This window comes from Tupaia chinensis, unplaced genomic scaffold (assembly GCF_000334495.1).
Source record: "Tupaia chinensis unplaced genomic scaffold, TupChi_1.0 Scaffold000688_1, whole genome shotgun sequence".
In the NCBI taxonomy this organism is placed as follows: Eukaryota; Metazoa; Chordata; class Mammalia; order Scandentia; family Tupaiidae; genus Tupaia; species Tupaia belangeri.
Genome location: NW_006160211.1, coordinates 907,127 through 925,153, shown reverse-complemented (window position 1 = coordinate 925,153; position 18,027 = coordinate 907,127). Strand labels below are relative to the sequence as shown.

The 18,027-nt window shown below is 39.3% G+C and overlaps 1 protein-coding gene across 1 annotated transcript in view; it reads left to right on the top strand.

Annotated features, from left to right (window-relative positions):
* The first annotated feature begins 3,736 nt into the window (after positions 1–3,736).
* Positions 3,737–18,027, top strand: part of NEMF (nuclear export mediator factor) — a 66,800-nt gene continuing 52,509 nt past the window's right edge. Inside the window, 7 exon segments of the mRNA XM_006160502.3 lie at positions 3,737–3,874; positions 4,660–4,728; positions 4,878–4,980; positions 10,212–10,337; positions 12,726–12,883; positions 14,007–14,074; positions 17,638–17,724. Coding sequence (XP_006160564.1) covers positions 3,816–3,874; positions 4,660–4,728; positions 4,878–4,980; positions 10,212–10,337; positions 12,726–12,883; positions 14,007–14,074; positions 17,638–17,724 — 670 coding nt within the window. The 5' untranslated portion in view covers positions 3,737–3,815.

Below are 18,027 nucleotides of genomic sequence, written 5' to 3'. Positions count from 1 at the left end.
GCGCCCTGGGTGAGTTGTAAGCCACCAGTTCCAGGACGCGAACCACGGTCGACCACGTGGGAGTCCAGCGACACAGCCATTATGCCAACCGCTGGTTCCCGCGAATAGCTTTTCATTATTTTGTCAATTAAATGTACTTTATCTTCCCATGTTCCCTCCCTTCCTCTATTACTCATCTCTGTATTACCCCATCCTTAATGCTTTTGTACCATTACAAAGTTGAGGAATTGTAAGCTGAAACATCAGAAGTCAGAAGCATCCATATAGTCTTAGTTAGACTTTCATTTTGTTACATACCAAATTAGATTACAATTTGCTATGTCAGGAGTCACCATACAAGGCAGTCCTGGGTCAACTTTAATTCAATTTAACAGCACCTTTACTTTCTTTTTAAATGCATTTGTTTATATATCAGCAGACAGTATAATGGTTGCATCTCCTGACGACCACATGGTCGACTGTGGTTTGAGTCCTGGACCTGGAGACTTGAAACATGTCAGGCACATGTGTATGTGTGTGTGCCCAAAATCCCAAGAGGAGAATGGAGAAGACAGGATTGTTGTGTGGCCATTCCCTCTAGGGGGATGATTTCTCACTTTCTGTCTCTTTGTCTCTCTGGCAAGCACACATAGCTTATAGCAAAAATCTCTCTAAAAATAATATAAATAAATAAATACATTTGTTTAAATTTGCCTGTCATTTATGTTCTCTATTTTGTATAACAAACTACTCCAAAGTTCAGTAGTTTCAGATAACTATTTTATTGTACCTCATTTTCTTGAGGGTGAAGAATTTGGGCAAAGCTTTTCTGGACAATTCCACTCCAGGTTATGTGCACTGAGGTGTTCATCATTGGCTGGTCTAACCTGGAGATCCCAAGATGACTTAATTCACATGCCTCTGCCTTGATAGGTTTGGCTGTAAAACTGAGCTCAGACAGGCCTCTCTCCCTCTCCACAGTCCGAAGGCCTCTCTACAGCAGGTTACTAGACTTCTTACATACTGACTCAAGCTTCAAGAGGCCAAGTTGGAAGTTACCAGTCTTTTTTTTAACATTTGTTTATTTTTACTTATTTATTTATCTATTTATTTGTCGTGGTTTTCAAGCTGCCAGATATGAGACTTGAATTGTGGTCTATCATGTGGAAATTCAGCACTTTAACCATGACACTTGCTGGCCCCAGGTCTTTTTCAAAATTGGAACCAAAAACTCATAATCCTTTTTCTCTGCTGTGCTTTATTAATTAAAGAAGTCACAGGCTAGCTTAGACTCAAAGGTAGAAAGGGAATAGAACCAACTTCACTAGTGTTAAAGAAATTGTGGCCATTTTTAGTCTCCACTATACATGCCCTTTAACTTTGTTTTTCTGTTTGCTTGTTTTCTTTGTGCTTTTTTTTTCATTGCCAGAGGGCACATGTGTTTTCTAGAGAGAGAGAGAGAGAGAGAGAAAGCACACACCCCCACCCCAAATGGGGCATGGTCAAGTCAGAATCCCTTCTTTATTTCTCCATTCAATTGGGAACTTGGGCACACCCACATGTATGTTACTCAAGCCACTGGGGACAGGATTCAAATAATGGTCAGCCATGTGGTATCTAGTTCCCTTAATCATTAGACTATGGACTGACTCTGCTATTTTTATTATTTATTTATTTATTTATTTTTCACTTTATGAAAGAGGCGGAGAGATAGAAATAGAGATAAGTACTTTTGACAGGGTCACACAATGTTGTAGTCCTCCTGCCCCAGCCTCCCAATTAGCTAAGGTTATAGGCACATGTAACCGTGTCCTGTGTGTTCAGGTTGGCCTGGTCACCAAACCTGGGCTTCCTATGCAGCTTTCACACTCCCAGCATCTCCTTTATTCAGGGTTCTCCAGGCCTGTAGATTGACTCAACTCTGGAAATTGATTAAGGAACTATGACTGTCCTTTTTTAAAGTAATTATTTTACTTAACTTTATTTATTTATTTTATTTGACCAGAGAAGGGGGAATAAAATATTCACAACATTGTGAATATTTTAAATTATGAATATTTTAAGTTACTGAATTGTACACATCAAGATGGTGAATTTTTATGTGAATTTACCTCAACTATAAAAACATCTCACAGACTATGCATAGAACATTTCCCTGACTTGAATTAAAAGTGAAATTGTCAGTTACATCTTGTTTTGTTGACTCTTAGTGGTCATCATTTCATTGTATAAAGATCAGTGAAAGTCCATGTATGGGCCACTGGCTTCTTTCATCTTGGCAGTTAAAACTGCAGCTATCTTCTGCCAAAGTTAACTAAGAAATCAGAATCTCTGGGTGTGGGACTCCAGAACATCTAGTGCATGCTAAAGTTTGAGAACCAATTAATAATCTGCTCTGAGTTTTTGACTGGGACAAATATCAATAGCATTTGTCTGTGGTTTCTGATATCCACTTTTCTCTTCTCCATGAAAACTGGATGATTTTCCCTCCTCTACTTACACCCTTTTTTCCCACAAGTTCTCAAGTATCCTTGGTTCAGAATTTTCTTAATGCAGAGAAATGATATCAGAAAGTAAACGTGATGGAATTTAGAAGTAATGATGAAGTTCCCTTGTAATCTTTACACTTATCTTGATCCCCCTCTCCTTTTTGTTCTTGCACACCTTTCGATGCCCCCCCACTTTTTTTTTTTTTTGGACAAAGCAGAAACAGAGTGTGAATTAGTGGACACATTGACTGCCCCATGTAAAACTTAAATTAGTATCCTGCTCTTATGGTCCTCATCTAGGGTCCTAAGGTAGTTTTGCTTCTTTAGTTTTTGTTTATTTTTTACTCAGAAGCACTTAAGTTTTGTGCCTTTCCATAGGCTGCTTTTATGCAAAATATTTCGCCATTATTTGGGGAATGCATTGGGGGATTATAGCTTATGTGTAATTAAACCTCGCACTTTCACAGTTTGGAATGGAGTCGATTTGGCTCCCAGTCTTTCCTACGCCCTTCAAATGGTTCGTTTTGTATCTTGAGCTATTTCTATGGTTTACTGTGGCGTATAACACAGCAATGCTGTGCTGTATGTGCTTTCGTCATTCTTGCATGGCTCTTCCTCACAACACTGTGAATCCTCCCCCTCTGGAGAATCGTGTCTTAGTTTACGTTTACCCTGCTTCACCATTACCCAGCATAACACTAGGATGTTTAGGTTCCCAAGCATTGTGGCACAACAAATATTATTTTCAGTCTTGGGGGATACCAAGACTGAGGTTGGCGAGAATCCCGCACTATACCATGGAATGCTCCCTCGGAGAGCAGAAGCCATCAAAGCGAACACTCCTTTTCGAGGGTTTGGCTTGATCATCTCACTGAGGACGAATGAAACAGGTCCGCTTCCTTACATTTCAAAATTCCACAAGTCCAAGAAAGAGAGTGGGAGGGGGTTGTGGCCCTTCCGCATGGAAACTTATTCTCCCTCCGGGGAAATCCTCCTGGTACTCTCCTGGAAAATTGTCACCACCAGCAGGGGTCACTATGGGGGCTGGCTGCCGCTCCAAAACGTAACGTGGCAAGTACCGGACAAGACAGGTCGCAGTCAAGGAACAAATGCAGTTCCAAGTAACAACTTGAATCTATTTCGAATTGTTTGGTACAACGAAAAGCTAATGGACGGCGATCTGACAGCCAAATTCTTTAGAAAAGTGACACAAATACGTGCGCTTCAAGAATATTGGATCCTCTGCGCTGCCGTAGATCCCCGCCAAGGGCGCCTGCGCGGAAGAGTAGCAACGTCGAACCCGTCAGTCAGCGAAGGAAACAGCGGTAGCGACCCGCAAAGCTCGCCATGAAGACCCGCTTTAGTACCATTGACCTCCGCGCGGTACTCGCGGAGCTTAATGCTAGGTACTGTGCTAGGTGGCCAGGCTAGTGCGGGGAGTGCTGGAGGCAAGGCTGGGCCCACGGTGAAAACGAGATCAACTTGATGGCTCCTCTTATTTCCTCCTAGTGCCTTTCGGTGGACCTGGCTAGGCCGGCACGGGTTAGCGCGTGGCCTCTTTCCCGGGGTCCCGAGCTCCTGAGCGGGCCCTAGGACTTCGTGTCTCCCCCGGCGCCTGCTCTCTGGCTTGTCTCACTGGGTCGTGTCCCGTTAGCGCAGTGCTCTCGGCCGGCCTGGGTCTCCTGGCTCAGCAGCAGACGTTTGGTAAAACGCGAGACGCTGGAATGGTCCTTTGCTGCAGAGGTGTCCACACTGGAGGCCTGGTTTCTTCACCATCTCCTACCCTTCACCCCAAAGAAAGGGAGCATTGCCGTTTTCGCTAGATTTGATCGATTCGGGCCGAAACTGGAGTCTTTCTGTTACTTAGCCAAGTGAGCTTTGTGGTATTCCGGGGGCCTCGTTTACCGTTGTTCCCCTTGTAATAACTTGAATTGGATTTTAGTATGCCTCCCAAAAAAAGCACTGGGTCATCTCAAGACGCATGGCGTATGGTATTCCTAGGACTGATAGACCACTTTTGACCTTGGTGCTAGCTAAGTTTTGGGCTGAATGCCTGATTGCCTTCCTGACTGCACTGCCTGCTGGAGTCTTACTAATAGCCAAAGATTTCCTCTTTCACAGCTTTAATTAAATTGTGTGTGGTTTCATGTTTCAGGACATAGTATGATTATTATATGTTTTGTCTTTGCAGCTTGCTAGGAATGAGAGTAAACAATGTTTATGATGTGGATAATAAGACGTATCTTATTCGTCTTCAAAAGTAAGAGCATTTTATAGGTTTGTTTTATTTTTAGTAATTAAGTATGAGATTATTGCTTTTTTTAAAACTCTGCATTTTAAGTCTGATTCACGGAGTTACTAGCTTTGGCAAATGCCTCAAAGAAAATTTTGACTTTTTTTTTCTAACAGGCCAGACTTTAAAGCTACACTTTTACTTGAATCTGGCATACGAATTCACACAACAGAATTTGAGTGGCCTAAGAATATGATGCCATCTAGTTTTGCCATGAAGGTAATTTTAAGTTTTACTTTAAATTTTAAGGCTTTGGTACTGGTTGGTAACAACTGACTTTTAAAACTGTTTGGTTTTCTTACACTATTATGAATAAAGGTAAAATAAAGTTAGAGGAAGTAGGTGATGGCATGAATAAAGTAGATATTTATTAATGGCCTTTTCCCTATTATCTTTCATCCTTATTGTGCTCTTTCTTTTTTTTCCATACCTGTAGTCACCATTCTATTACAGTACAAACTTTTATCACATTCAGCCTTGCACCGTTGTTCACTTCTCCCCCATCAAAAAATATTAGAGCAGTATTTTATATTAGACATATTAGACTGGCATAAATTTTCCTAAAGCATCATTTTCATTAGTTATCTCGTGTTTTATAGTTCCTAATATTTTTAACATTTCTTTTTAAAAATATTTATTTAATTCCATTTGTTATTATTATTATTTTTTAGCTTGACCAGAGAGAGACACACACAGAGACAGAAAGGGAAAGTGAGAAAGCAAGCCACCAGGTATAGGACTTGAACCGTGATCATCTATGTGGGAATCCAGCGCCTCAAACTGCCATGCCAACTGCCAGCCCCATGGTCCCCTAATTTCTGAATTCATATTCTGGATCCTGGCATTCTTAGCCTTCTGTTATCTGTGTCCCCTCCTCCTTTTTTTTTATAGCTTTATCTTCCAGAGCTCACTTTTGTGAACTATATCCTTAATCTCTGTTTTATAGGAATACACAATGATATTAATATGCCTTTTTTACTTTTTTATCTACAAGTACTTTTGTTTTTACTTTTTATAAAAAATGAAAAATGATTGGGACCAGTAGGTGGTATGGTGGTTGAGGCGCTAGACATTCCCACATGACTAACCATGGTTCAAGTCCTGGACCTGGTGGCTTGCTTTCTCACTTTCTCTCTCTCTCTGTCTCTCTGGTCAAAATAAAATAAGTAAATGAATAAATAAAAATAATTTTAAAAAAAGATTTAAAAAAAATGAAAAATGAGATTTTACATTTGCCAATATATTACCCATTCTTTTATTGACATATAGATTGAAAGCTCATGTGGTACAGAAAAAAGTCTCTAAAGTCAGGTATGCCTAGCTTTAAGTTAATGGTTTTGCCACTAACTAATTTTATAACCTGGAAAAGTTACTTAAGCCCTTGGAATTTAGTTTCTTAAAGTTAAAATGTGCATAGTACTTTCCTCATGGGGTTATTGGTGAAGATTAATTAAAATAACATGTAAAGCACCTAACATAATGCCTGACACGTATTAGAGCTCTCTCTGTGTTCATTTCCATCATCCTGTCCTTACTTTCCTTCAGACATTTATTTGGTGTAGCATTGTGTTATTTCATTAGAGGAGACCAAGATTATTAAAGGTTAATTTATTAATAATAACCCAAAAATGGTTTCATAGGGACTTGTCTTTAATAATTATGACACTTTTATTAGTGTAGCAATTTTTAAAATAGATGAATATGTATTTCAATTAAATTGTTTAACAACTCTGTGGAATATAATGAACAAATATCATTTCAGTTTTATAGATAAGACAAAAAGCCAGTGAGAGAAATACTGAAATTATATAAATATCTCCAATTGGCTACATCGATAGGTCAGTCACTCTAAAAGGAAAATCTTAGAATTGTGAGTTAGATATACATATCAATCTAAATACATAGAGTCCTTCTGCTGAAGCAGGCAACGTTAATCAGTTATTACTGTCATATGACATAGGCAGAGCCATGTCTTTATGTGGTTAATAAAGTGATGGGTGCTAATTCTCATATTTGGGGATGCCAGTTATGAGAGGGAGGTGTTCAAAAAGTTCATAAAAAATGCATACTATGAAAAAACTATGGATTTCAAAAAAATTTATTTTAAAATTTTGTCAGTGGGCACATATACTTGTGGAAGAGAAACAGAAAGAAAGGGAAAGTGAGAAATCACCGCTATTCCCCCCGTAGGGAATGGTCACTTTGCAATCCCTTCTCCTCCATGTCTCTGTTCTTTGTGGATTTGGGGCTTACAGTACATGCACCTGGAGTGTTTCTCAAGCCACCAAGTCTGGGACTCAAACCTCATAGTCAGCCTGTGGGATCCAGCCACCCCAACCACCATGCCATAAACTACCATGCCACGGTCTGGCCCAGATTTCAAACATTTTTTGCACCAAAATAAACTCCTACATTAATTCCACTTTTCTACAGACTTTTTAAAAGATTTATTTATTGATTTAATTTGTTATTATTTTAATTTGAGCAGAGAGAGGCAAATAGACAGAAAAAGGGAAAGTCAAAGCAAGTCAACAGGTGCAGACTCATACTGTGGTCATCCACGTGAGAGTCCAGTGCCTTAACCACTATGCCTGCCAGCTCCTTCCACAGTTGTTTTGTTTTTAAGAAGTTTTTGCCTTAGGGCATGCACACTCTCTAGGGAGGATGACCAAAGTAGAATCCCTTCTCCATTCTCCCGAGATCTTGGACAGGCATGCACATGTGCCTGACATGAGTTTCAAGCCACCGGGTCAGAGACTTGAATTCTAGTCAGCCATGTGGGAGTCCAGCAACATAACCTCTACACCATCTGTTGCCCACTTCCACAGACCTTTTTTTTTTTTTTTTTTAAGAGAGATTTTTTTGCTATAGGGTGGATGGGTGCACTCGCCAGAGAGTCCAGAAGCGAGAAATCACCTTCTTCCCCAGGGAGGTGATCGTGCTTCAATCCCTTCTCCATTCTTTTGGGATCTTGGGCACTCACACGCACCTGGTGTGAGTTTCAAGCTGCCAGTCCAGGACTCAAACAGCAGTCAACTATGTGGGAGTCTGGCCACATAACCATTCTACCATTTGCGGTTCCCCCCTTCTATAGACTTGTAAAAATTCCCTAGTATAACTTGTCACACTGAACAGAAGGTTATCTTCATCAAGCTGATAGAGAAATAAACAAAACAAGCTTGTTTTCTTTTGTTTTGGGAGAGGTTTTTGCTATAGGGTGCATGCGCTCCCCAGAAAGACAGAGACAGAGAGATAGAAAGAGAGAAATCACCCCCCGGGGGGATGGTCATGCCCTAATCCCTTCTCTATTCTCCTCTTGGGATCTTGGGCACACACGCACACGTGCCTGGTGTGAGTTAAAGCCACCGGGTCCGGGACTCAAACTGTAGTCGGCTACATGGGAGTTCAGTGACATAGCCATTATGCTAACTGTTGATCCTTCTGTCTCGTTCTGGTGAACGCATGTGCCCTATAGCAAAAATGTCTCAAAAAAAAAAAAAAAGCTAATACGTATGTAGTATATGTCCATACCTACACCATGATAAATAATACCTTTTTAAACTTTCTGTGGTGTAGACTTCTGTCCTTCTAACATCATTTTAACTTTATTTTTATTGAATAAAAATATTACTGAGAGGGTCAGCAGGTGGCATGGTTGTTAAGGCACTGGACTCCCACCGGCCACTGGTTCCAATCTTGGACCTGGCAGCTTGCTTTCTCACTTCCTGTCTTTGTCTCTGCCTCTCTCTGGTGAGCACACATACCCTATAGCAAATTAAAATAATAAAAAATAATTCTTTAAAAAAAGTATTACTAGGATGACTAGCAGATAGCATAATGGTTCCACCACTGGACTCCCGAGTAGTTGAGTGCAGTTTGAATCCTATACCCGGCAGCTAAAAGCACACTGGGCACATGTGCATGCACGCCCAAAATCCTGAGAAGACAATGAAGAGGAAGGGACTGATGTGACCATCCCCCCCTGGGGGGGTGATTTCTCACTTTCTGTCTGTCTGGCAAGTGCATGAGCCCTGTAGCAAAAATCTCTAAGAAAAAAATTACTAGGGAACTCTGGATTGTGATTTTCCTCAAGGGATTTAAAGATAGCACCATATATAGGTCATTGTTTTATTTAAAATTAAATGTTAATGAATTAATATTTAATAACATTAAAGCTGTTGAATTAAGGCAAGAGAGATGATTTCTTCTAAAAAGTTTAAAGTCTTATATCTGCCTAAATATATAAATATTATACAAAATGAGAATTTCAGTCACATCTGGAGAAGAAATATTTCTAGTTGGGGAAGGGACAATAACAATTTTTTTAAATAAATATTTTATTTAACTTTATTTATTTACTTACTTATTTTAATTTGACCGGAGAGGGACAGAGTGAGAGAAAGAGAGGGAAAGTGAGAAAGCAAGTTGCCAGGTCTAGGACTCAAACCGTGGTTGACCACATGGGAGTCCAGGATACTTAACCACCATACCACTTGCTGGCCCCAGACAACATTAATTTTAAGAATTAATTTGTGGGGTTTGGCAGTGGTGTGGTGGTTAAGGTGCTGAATTCCCACGTGGCTGACCATGGTTTGAGTCCTGGACCTGGTGGTTTGCTTTCTCACTTTTCCTTTCTCTCTCTCTGGTCAAATTAAAAAATAATAATACATAAAATTAAATAAATAATTGATTTAACAAAAGAATGAATTTTTGTATTTCTTGTTTTTCTTTGGTTTTAGAGTGATTTTACATGAACTACATTATGAAATTTGTCTTAAGTTTGAGCCTTGAAAAAAAAATTCTTTCTAACCAAGGAGTCTTTTTTTTTTTTTTTTTTTTAAGGTTTTTGCCATAGTACACATGTGTGCGTCAGAGAGACTGAGGGAAAGTAGATATCACCCCCCCAGGGGGTATGACCACACTGCGGTCCTTTCATCTCCTAGGATTCTGGGCATGCACGCACATGCACGTAGCAAGGTGATATGCACCTGATAAGCTGCCGGGTCTGGGATTCAAATCACAGTTGGCCATGTCGGAATCCAGTGCCTTAACCACCATGCCACTTGCTGGCCCCTAAAATGTTTTTTCTCTGATTGTCATCTGTAAGCTTTTATTTTATGAATATACTACTTTATTTACTACTTTTTAAATATTATACCCGGGGGCAGGCAGGTGGCCTGGTGTTTGGGATGCTGGACTCTCACATGGCTGACTTTGTTTCAATACTTAGTGGCTTGCTTTCTCTCTCTCTCTCTCTCTCTCTCTCTCGTGATTTTCAGTGCCCTGTAGCAAACTGAAAAATAATAATGATAAATAAAATTAAATAATTATTTTTTAGAATATTATACTTGATGGTAATGAAAAGGAAAAGTTTATTTATAAACTAGAACCAAATGGTTAGAAATTCACTTTCACTATATAAATGCATTTTTCTTCTGTTTTTTTGCTAGTGCCGTAAACATTTGAAGAGTCGGAGATTAGTTAGTGCAAAACAACTTGGTGTGGATAGAATTGTAGACTTTCAGTTTGGAAGTGATGAAGCTGCTTATCACTTAATCATTGAACTCTATGATAGGGTAAGTTAAATTTGGGGGTTTGGGTAAGGGAGAGTTCACCATTAAGTTAATCATTTATGTAATACTGGTAATAAAACGTGGATGGAGATCTTTTTTTCTGTGTCAAAGGCGGTTGATACAACAGTGAGACAATTAAGGGCCACAGAAATAAAATGTGATTTTCTGGTAATAACCTTCATTTTATCTGAGGATTGGAATTTAGGCAGACCTGAGATATTTTGAATGGTATTATCAATGTAGAAAATGAAGATCTAAGAACTGAAGATATCATCTGGTACATTTTAGGACTAGTGCAGTACAACCAGAAAACAGTTTGTTATAAATAAGATAGCTCACCCCTCCGAGGTGCCATGAGCTATGCCGTTTCTCACAGCCTGAGGCCACTTGGGAGGCCTGGGCTTGATTCCTGGTGTGCCTAAAAAGCCAGGCAAGGTGGCTAGGCCTTGTGGTCCCAGCTACTTGGGAGACTGAAGCAAGAGGATCACAACATAGTGAGATCCAAGAACATTACTATGTCTTTCTATTATCATCAGCCTTCAGGGGAGGACTGCTTGAGGCCTTGCCATTGTTGCTGCTTGACTCTGCTCCTTCTCTTAGTCACCAGACTTTATCTTGGAAATAAATGTTTCTTGAGCTAATTAGAACAAAATAAATCCCATATGCTTTAAAGGTTCATTGTAAAAAATGAAATAATAAGAGTACTAGTGAAAAGATGGATGAAGATTGACAAATTTAGGATGAAAAAGACTTTTAAGCCTAACATAAACAATTGATTAGTCCTGACAACATCAATTTTAAAACTGTAAGGTAGACAAGAATATGAACTGTATTGGAAAATGAAAGCTGAGAAAAATATTTGTAACTTGTATGGTTCATAGGATCTTCATAACCTTAATTTGCAGTTTTCACAATGCACTGAAATGGAAAAAAGGCTATTTATTAGACTTAAAAAAATACAAATGGTTTATAGAATCATGAATACATATTTAAATTCACAGATTGCTAAAGAAATAAAAAGATTTTTTCCTTCTTTCTCTTCCTTCTCTATCAATATGTAGATGATAAAAATGTTTGTAATAACCATATTTGTAAGAATGGAGAAAACTTGGTGAATTAGAACATTGTTTTTGGAAGAAAGTTTTTCAGCATAGAGCATAATTTTTTTTATTTGTTCATTTAAATAGCCAGAGGCTGGGTGTGTTCATCAGAGGGAGAGAGAGAGAGAGAGAGAAACACCCTCTAATGGCATGATAACACTGCAATCCTTTTTCCTTCATTCCTTCTTCCCCTCAGCATTGTGGGCACAGATGCACATGTGCCTACTGTGTTTTCCAAACTGCCAGGGCAGATTCAAACCTTGGTTGGCCATAGCATAGTTTTCAAGCTACTGGGACCGGGATTCAAACCACATGGTTTTCCATGGGGTATCCAGCTTCTTTAACCACTAAGCCATGGGCTGGCCCTATAGTTTTGTTCTGTCATAAATAATGTGCAGTGAACATCTTCAAACTTATAACTTTTGGTTTATTGCATTATTTCATTAGGTAACATTACAGGTATAGAATTACTTGGGCAAAGGGCATAACTCTTTATTGCTCTTGCCACATTACTATTGCTATAAAATAGAAAGGTGACAGTACTATAGCTCTTTGCTTGGCTTCTGAAATATTGAGTTGTTGGAAAAGTTATAACGCATTTTTGCATAGAAAAGCACATCATGGGAACCAGCAGTTGGCGTAATGGCTATGTCGCTGGACTCCCATGTAGTCGACCGCGGTTTGCGGCCCGGAACTGGTGGCTTAAAACTCATGCCAGGCATGTGTGCGTGCGTGCCCAAGATCCCGAGAGGAAAACGGAGGAGAAGGGATTGTGGTGTGACCATCCCCTCTGGGGGGTGGTTTCTTGCTTTCTGTCTCTCTGTCTCTGTCTGGCAAGCACACACACCCTATAGCAAAAAACCTCTCAAAAAAAAAAAGAAAAGAAGAAGAAAGAAAAACACATCACGACTTTTCCAACGACCCATGCAAGGATAAGAGTAAACTCAGCTGATGATCATTAGGTATTAGTAAAATTATTGTGCTGTTTTTAGTAAGATGTTAATAGATTGTGCTTTTGTTAGTAACTTCTGTAGAACCAACAATGAGTTTAAAAAGTTGCTCTAGTTTCCTTCAGTGTATTTCAAACTTGGGCTTCTAGAATTTATCTTACTTCCCAGTCTCCACTAGGCAACTGCAAGGAGCCTTGTTTAGAAGTGACTGGTGCTTTGTGTTTTGTAACTGCATTTCGGTAACCTTGATTAGCTTGTTAAAAGACTACAGTGTCATTCTCAGTTTTTCAGTTTCAAGAATGATTTGGGAAAGCATTAAATTGTATTTTATTCTATTGCAGGGGAACATTGTTTTAACAGATTATGAGTACCTAATTTTAAATATCTTACGGTTTCGAACCGATGAGGCAGATGATGTTAAATTTGCCGTTCGGGAACGCTATCCACTTGATCACGCTAGAGCTGCTGTTTTTTTTTAACCTTTGCTTACTTTGGAAAGGTAACATATTTTGATTATAAACTCATTTCACATCATATGAAAAGGTAAACTAAGTCATATTTTTATGTGACATAATGAATATGAAAGAACTGTCCAAATATTCTGTTTATTGGATAACGTGATAAAATTTAAATTGCCTGGAACCAGCAGGTGGCGTGGTGGTTAAGGTGCTGCACACTCCCATATGGCTGACCACAGTTCAAGTCCCAGACCTGGCAGCTTGCTTTCTCACTCTTTCTCTCTCTCTCTGGTCAAATTAAAATAAATGAATGAATAAATAAAATTAAATAAATAATTATATTTAAAATTTTTAAATTGCTTGAATTAGGTAGATGGTTGTAGCAATTAAACTTATTTGAGAATAGCAAATATTCGTAAACTAAGTTTTGGGTTACTTCAAATGTTTGTGATTTCTTGGTAAAGTGAGGGGACTTGAGCTATTCTGTGAGACTTTAGGTAGAGAGGTAGAGGATAATGTGAGGGAAATTCTGATTCACTAAGGAAAAGGGAAGTAGGGTAGGGTAAGGTGATGACTGTCTGTACTCCTCTGGCTAGAAGTCTGTAGCAATAATTCTCAAAGTTCAGTATGCTTCAGAATCACCTGGATGGCTTGTTAAACTGTAATTTTCCTACCTCTTTGTTAATTCAGTGGATCTAGTGAGCCCAGGAATTTGCATTTCTAACAGGTTCTCTGGTGTTGCTGGTGCTGCTCATCTGGGGAACACTGATTCGCAGCATCCTTAAGCATTCTTGGTCAGTGCTTAAGTGGGTAAAACTATTTCAAGATGGCATGAGGATTCACAAACTGCATTTAATTTTTATATACTAATCTCTTCCCTCTGATAGAGTGGCACATTGATAACAGGCAGTATGACTTAGCTGAAAAATACTGATTTGTCTTAGAAAACTTGGATTCACGTCTCAAATCTGCTGTCCAAGCGCATCCTAACCTTGGATGGATTAATGATGACCCATTTTTTCACCTACAAGAAGAATGCCTGTTATGTATCAATATATCGTACAGATCAGGTGAACTGACACAGATGGAGATAGTGAGAATGTGAAGATTGCTGTAAAGTGTATTAAGTACGAGATAGTGAGAGGTGTCAATTTTGTTTCACAGATTGACGGAAGTGATAGCCGGTGCACCTAAGGGCGAACTACTGAAGAGAGTTCTTAACCCATTTCTTCGTGAGTAATCCTACAAATAGCAACGAGCCACAAGATTATGTGGTTTTCAGGAATGTATTTAAACCTTTTGTGGTTCTGGTAGAAAATCTGAGCAAGGAGTTTAAATGATTATTTGAGTAAGTAGGGAGTTTATTTTCAAGGAAAGAATTTATCAGATATGATGTTTAAACTTTGTTAAGTTTTGTTTAAGATGTGTTATCTAATACCTCAGTACTAGCTATAGTATTCTAAGAAATTAGAGTTGTTTAAAAAAGTTATTTCCTTTATTTGATTTATCATTATAGTTCTTTTCTTTTTCCTTTTTCTAAAGAGGTTTTAACTATAGGGTGTGAGCGCTCACCAGAAAGACAGAGAGAGACAGAAAGATAGAATGTGAGAAACCCCCCCCCCGGGGGGGATGGTCACGCCGCAATCCCTTCTCCTCCATTCTCCTCTCTGGATCTTGGGCACGCACACACACGTGCCTGGAGTGAGTTTAAGCCACCAGGTCCAGGACTCGAACCACGGTCAACAACATGGGAGTTCAGCGACATAGCCATTACACTAACTGCTGGTCCCATTATAGTTATTTTCAGTTTGAATAGAGTGAGAGACACACACACACACACACAGAGGGAGGGAGGGAGGGAAGAGGGAGGGGGGGAGAGAGAGAGAGAGAGAAAGCCACCAAGTTTGGACGCAAACTGTGATTAGCCATGTGAGAGTCCAACATCCCTAACCACTAAACCACCTGACACCCCAAAATTAGTTTGTTTGTTTTTTTTGTAAATTTTTCTTTTAATAACTGTTTAGCTTAGTTTTTGTTAAATTGGTAGGTCTCAGGACATCCCAGCATCTGCCAGCTCTTTTTTATTTATTTTTTGTGTGCTGTAGAGCACATGTGATCACTGGAGAAAGAGACAGAAGGAAAGTGAGAGAGCACTTCCCATGGCGGATGACCACTCTGAAATCCTTCTTCCTCCATTCTCTTGGAATTTTAGGCACACGTGCACATATGCCTGACATCTTTTTCAAGGACTCACACCACATAGTTGGTCATGTGGGATCTAGCCACCTTAACTACCACACCGCCAGCAGGCCCAGCCAGGTCCTTTTGATCCCAGTAAACATTTTTTTTTTTTAATCTAGGTAAACTTTTATACTTAAGAATCATCACTGTCCATATATTAAGGAATTTGAAGGAGACATAGGCAGTCATGAACTATGAATTACTGAGCATTAGGATGCTACTCTTGCTTTCTTATGAAATTGGAAAGTTATCAGTAAGTATTGTTAGAACTTTCCAGCTGTTAGTAAAGTATATGTAAAATAGGTAAGGTTGGATTAAGCCAAAGTCTCATCCTGGAAGATTTTCTGTAAGGTTTGAAATTAGGTAGCATAAGTCTTTAAACCTTGTTCTTTTTTACCAAAGGGGTTTTGGCTAGTCTAGGTCCTTTGTATTTCCTTATAAATTTAGGATTGTCTTGTTACTTTCTACAAAAGCCTGATGGACTTTGATAAGGGTTACATTAAATCTCTAGATTTGTTTGAGGATAATTGCCATTTTAACTGTATTGAGTCTCTATGAACAGAGACTGTCACATTATTTATTTATTTTTAAACATTTATTTAATTTTATTTGTTATTAATTTTGCATGTGTGTGTGGGGAGATTTTTGCTGTTGGGTGCGTGCGCTCACTGGAGAGACGGAGAGAAATCGAGAAATTACCTCCCAGGGGATGGCCACACTGCAGTCCCTTTCTCCTCCATTCTCCTCTCTGGATTTTGGGCACACACGTACACACGCTTGGTATGAGTTTTAAGCCTCTGGGTCCGGGACTCAAACTGTAATTGACCATGTGAAAGTCCAGCGACATAACCATTATGCCATCTACTGGTACCCCTATTTTTTTTAAATTATTTAATTCCATTTGTTGTTATTATTGTTATTTTTTAAATTTGACCAGAGAAAAAGAGTAAGTGAGAAAGCAAGCTGCCAGGTCTGGGACTCAAACTGCTGTTGACCATGTGGGAGTCTAGTGCCTTAATCACTATGTCACCTGCCAGCCCCGTGTTTTCTTTTCTTTCTTTCTTTCTTTTTTTTATTTTTATTTTTATTTTTTTGAGAGATTTTCACTGTAGGGCGCGTGCACTCGCCAGACAGACAGAGAGAGACATCGAGACAGAAAGCGAGAAATCACCCCCAAGGGGGGATGGTCACGCCGCAATCCCTTCTCCTCCATTCTCCTCTCGGGATCTTGGGCACGCACGCACACGCGCCCGGCGTGAGTTTTAAGCCACTGGGTCCGGGACATGAACCACGGTCGACTACGTGGGAGTCCAGCAACATAGCCATTACGCTAACTGCTGGTTCCCCAGCCCCGTGTTTTCTAATTTGCTATAGGACATGTGTGCTCACCAGAGAGAGACGAGAGAGAAAGGAAGGGAGAAAGCACGCTGCTGGGTCCAGGACTCAAACCTTAGTCAGCCATTTGGGAGTCCAGCACCTTAACCACTGCATCACCTGCTGGCCTTCATCATTTATTTTTATCTAATTTCTCTCAGCAATGTTTTATAGTTTTCAAGGTATAAGTCTTGTACTTCCTTCATTAGATATATCCCTAAACATTCTATTCTCATTGATGTTTTTGTGAATAGATGTATTTTTTGTTTTATATATATATTTTTTTTTTTTTTGGAGAGATTTTCGCTATTGGGCGCGTGCGCTCACCACAAAGACAGAGACAGAGAGACAGAAAGTGGGAAATCACCCCCTGGGGGGATGGCCACACTACAATCCCTTCTCTTTTATTCTCTTCTTGGGATCTTGGGCATGCACACACTCGCGCCTGGTGTGTGTTTAAGCCATTGGGTCCGGGCCTCAAACCACGGTTGACTAAATGGGAGTCCAGCGACAGAGTATGTGCACCCCATGGCAGACATACAGACAATGAGAGGGAAAGTGAGAAATCAGCCCCCTCACAAAGAGATGGCTGCGCTACATTCCCTTCTCTTCCATTCCCCTTTTGGGACCTTGAGCATGCATTGCACATGCGCCTGGCATGATTCTCAAGCCACTAGGTCTGAGATGCGAACCACAGTCTGCCATGTGAAAGTTCAGTGGCTTAACCATTGTGCCACCTGCTGACCCCCATTAGGATATTTTTAACATACAGGATCATGTTATCTGTGAGTAAAGAAATTTTACTCCTTTTTAAATTTGAATGCATTTAATTAATTAATCATACCTTATTTTGTTAGCCCTAACTCTATAATGTTGATTAGTGATGAGGATGAATACATATTCTTGCTTTGTTTCTTATCTTAGAGGGAAAATATTTGGTTTCACTATTTAGTATGCTATTAGCTGTAGGTTTTTCATAGATACTCTTTATTAGGTTAAGAAAGCTGTTCCCTTTTATTTCTAATTTTCTCTTCCTTTTTTTTTTAACTTTTTTTATTGTTATTTTCACTAGCTACTGTTATTGAGTAGATTATTTATGTTGAGACATAAATTTGTACTGTATTTTGAATGTTAATTTTTTTTAGCACAATACTAAAAGTAATACCCTCTGATTTTATAGCCTATGGACCAGCTCTTATTGAACATTGTCTTATAGAAAATGGATTCTCTGGCAATGTCAAAGTGGATGAAAAATTTGAAAGTAAAGGTATGTCTGCATGGTACAAGTTTGTTCATTTTTACCTAATAACTTAAAAACTGATAATTATTTCTGAGAAAGTAGTAAATAAGTAAATAGTTCTAGATTTAAAAACATTCAAGTGTCTATACATATGGGTGTCCCTGGCTTCATGTTCCAATGTGGAGTTTTATCCCTGGTAATGTACAGCTCAATCTCATGACCTGCCTTGCTGCTTTCCACTTTAGAATTTCATCCTTCCCACTCCCTTCAAAGGTTTGGAGTGGGTGCTGAACTTGGGATAGTTGTAGTCTCAGAGAGTTGGGATTATTA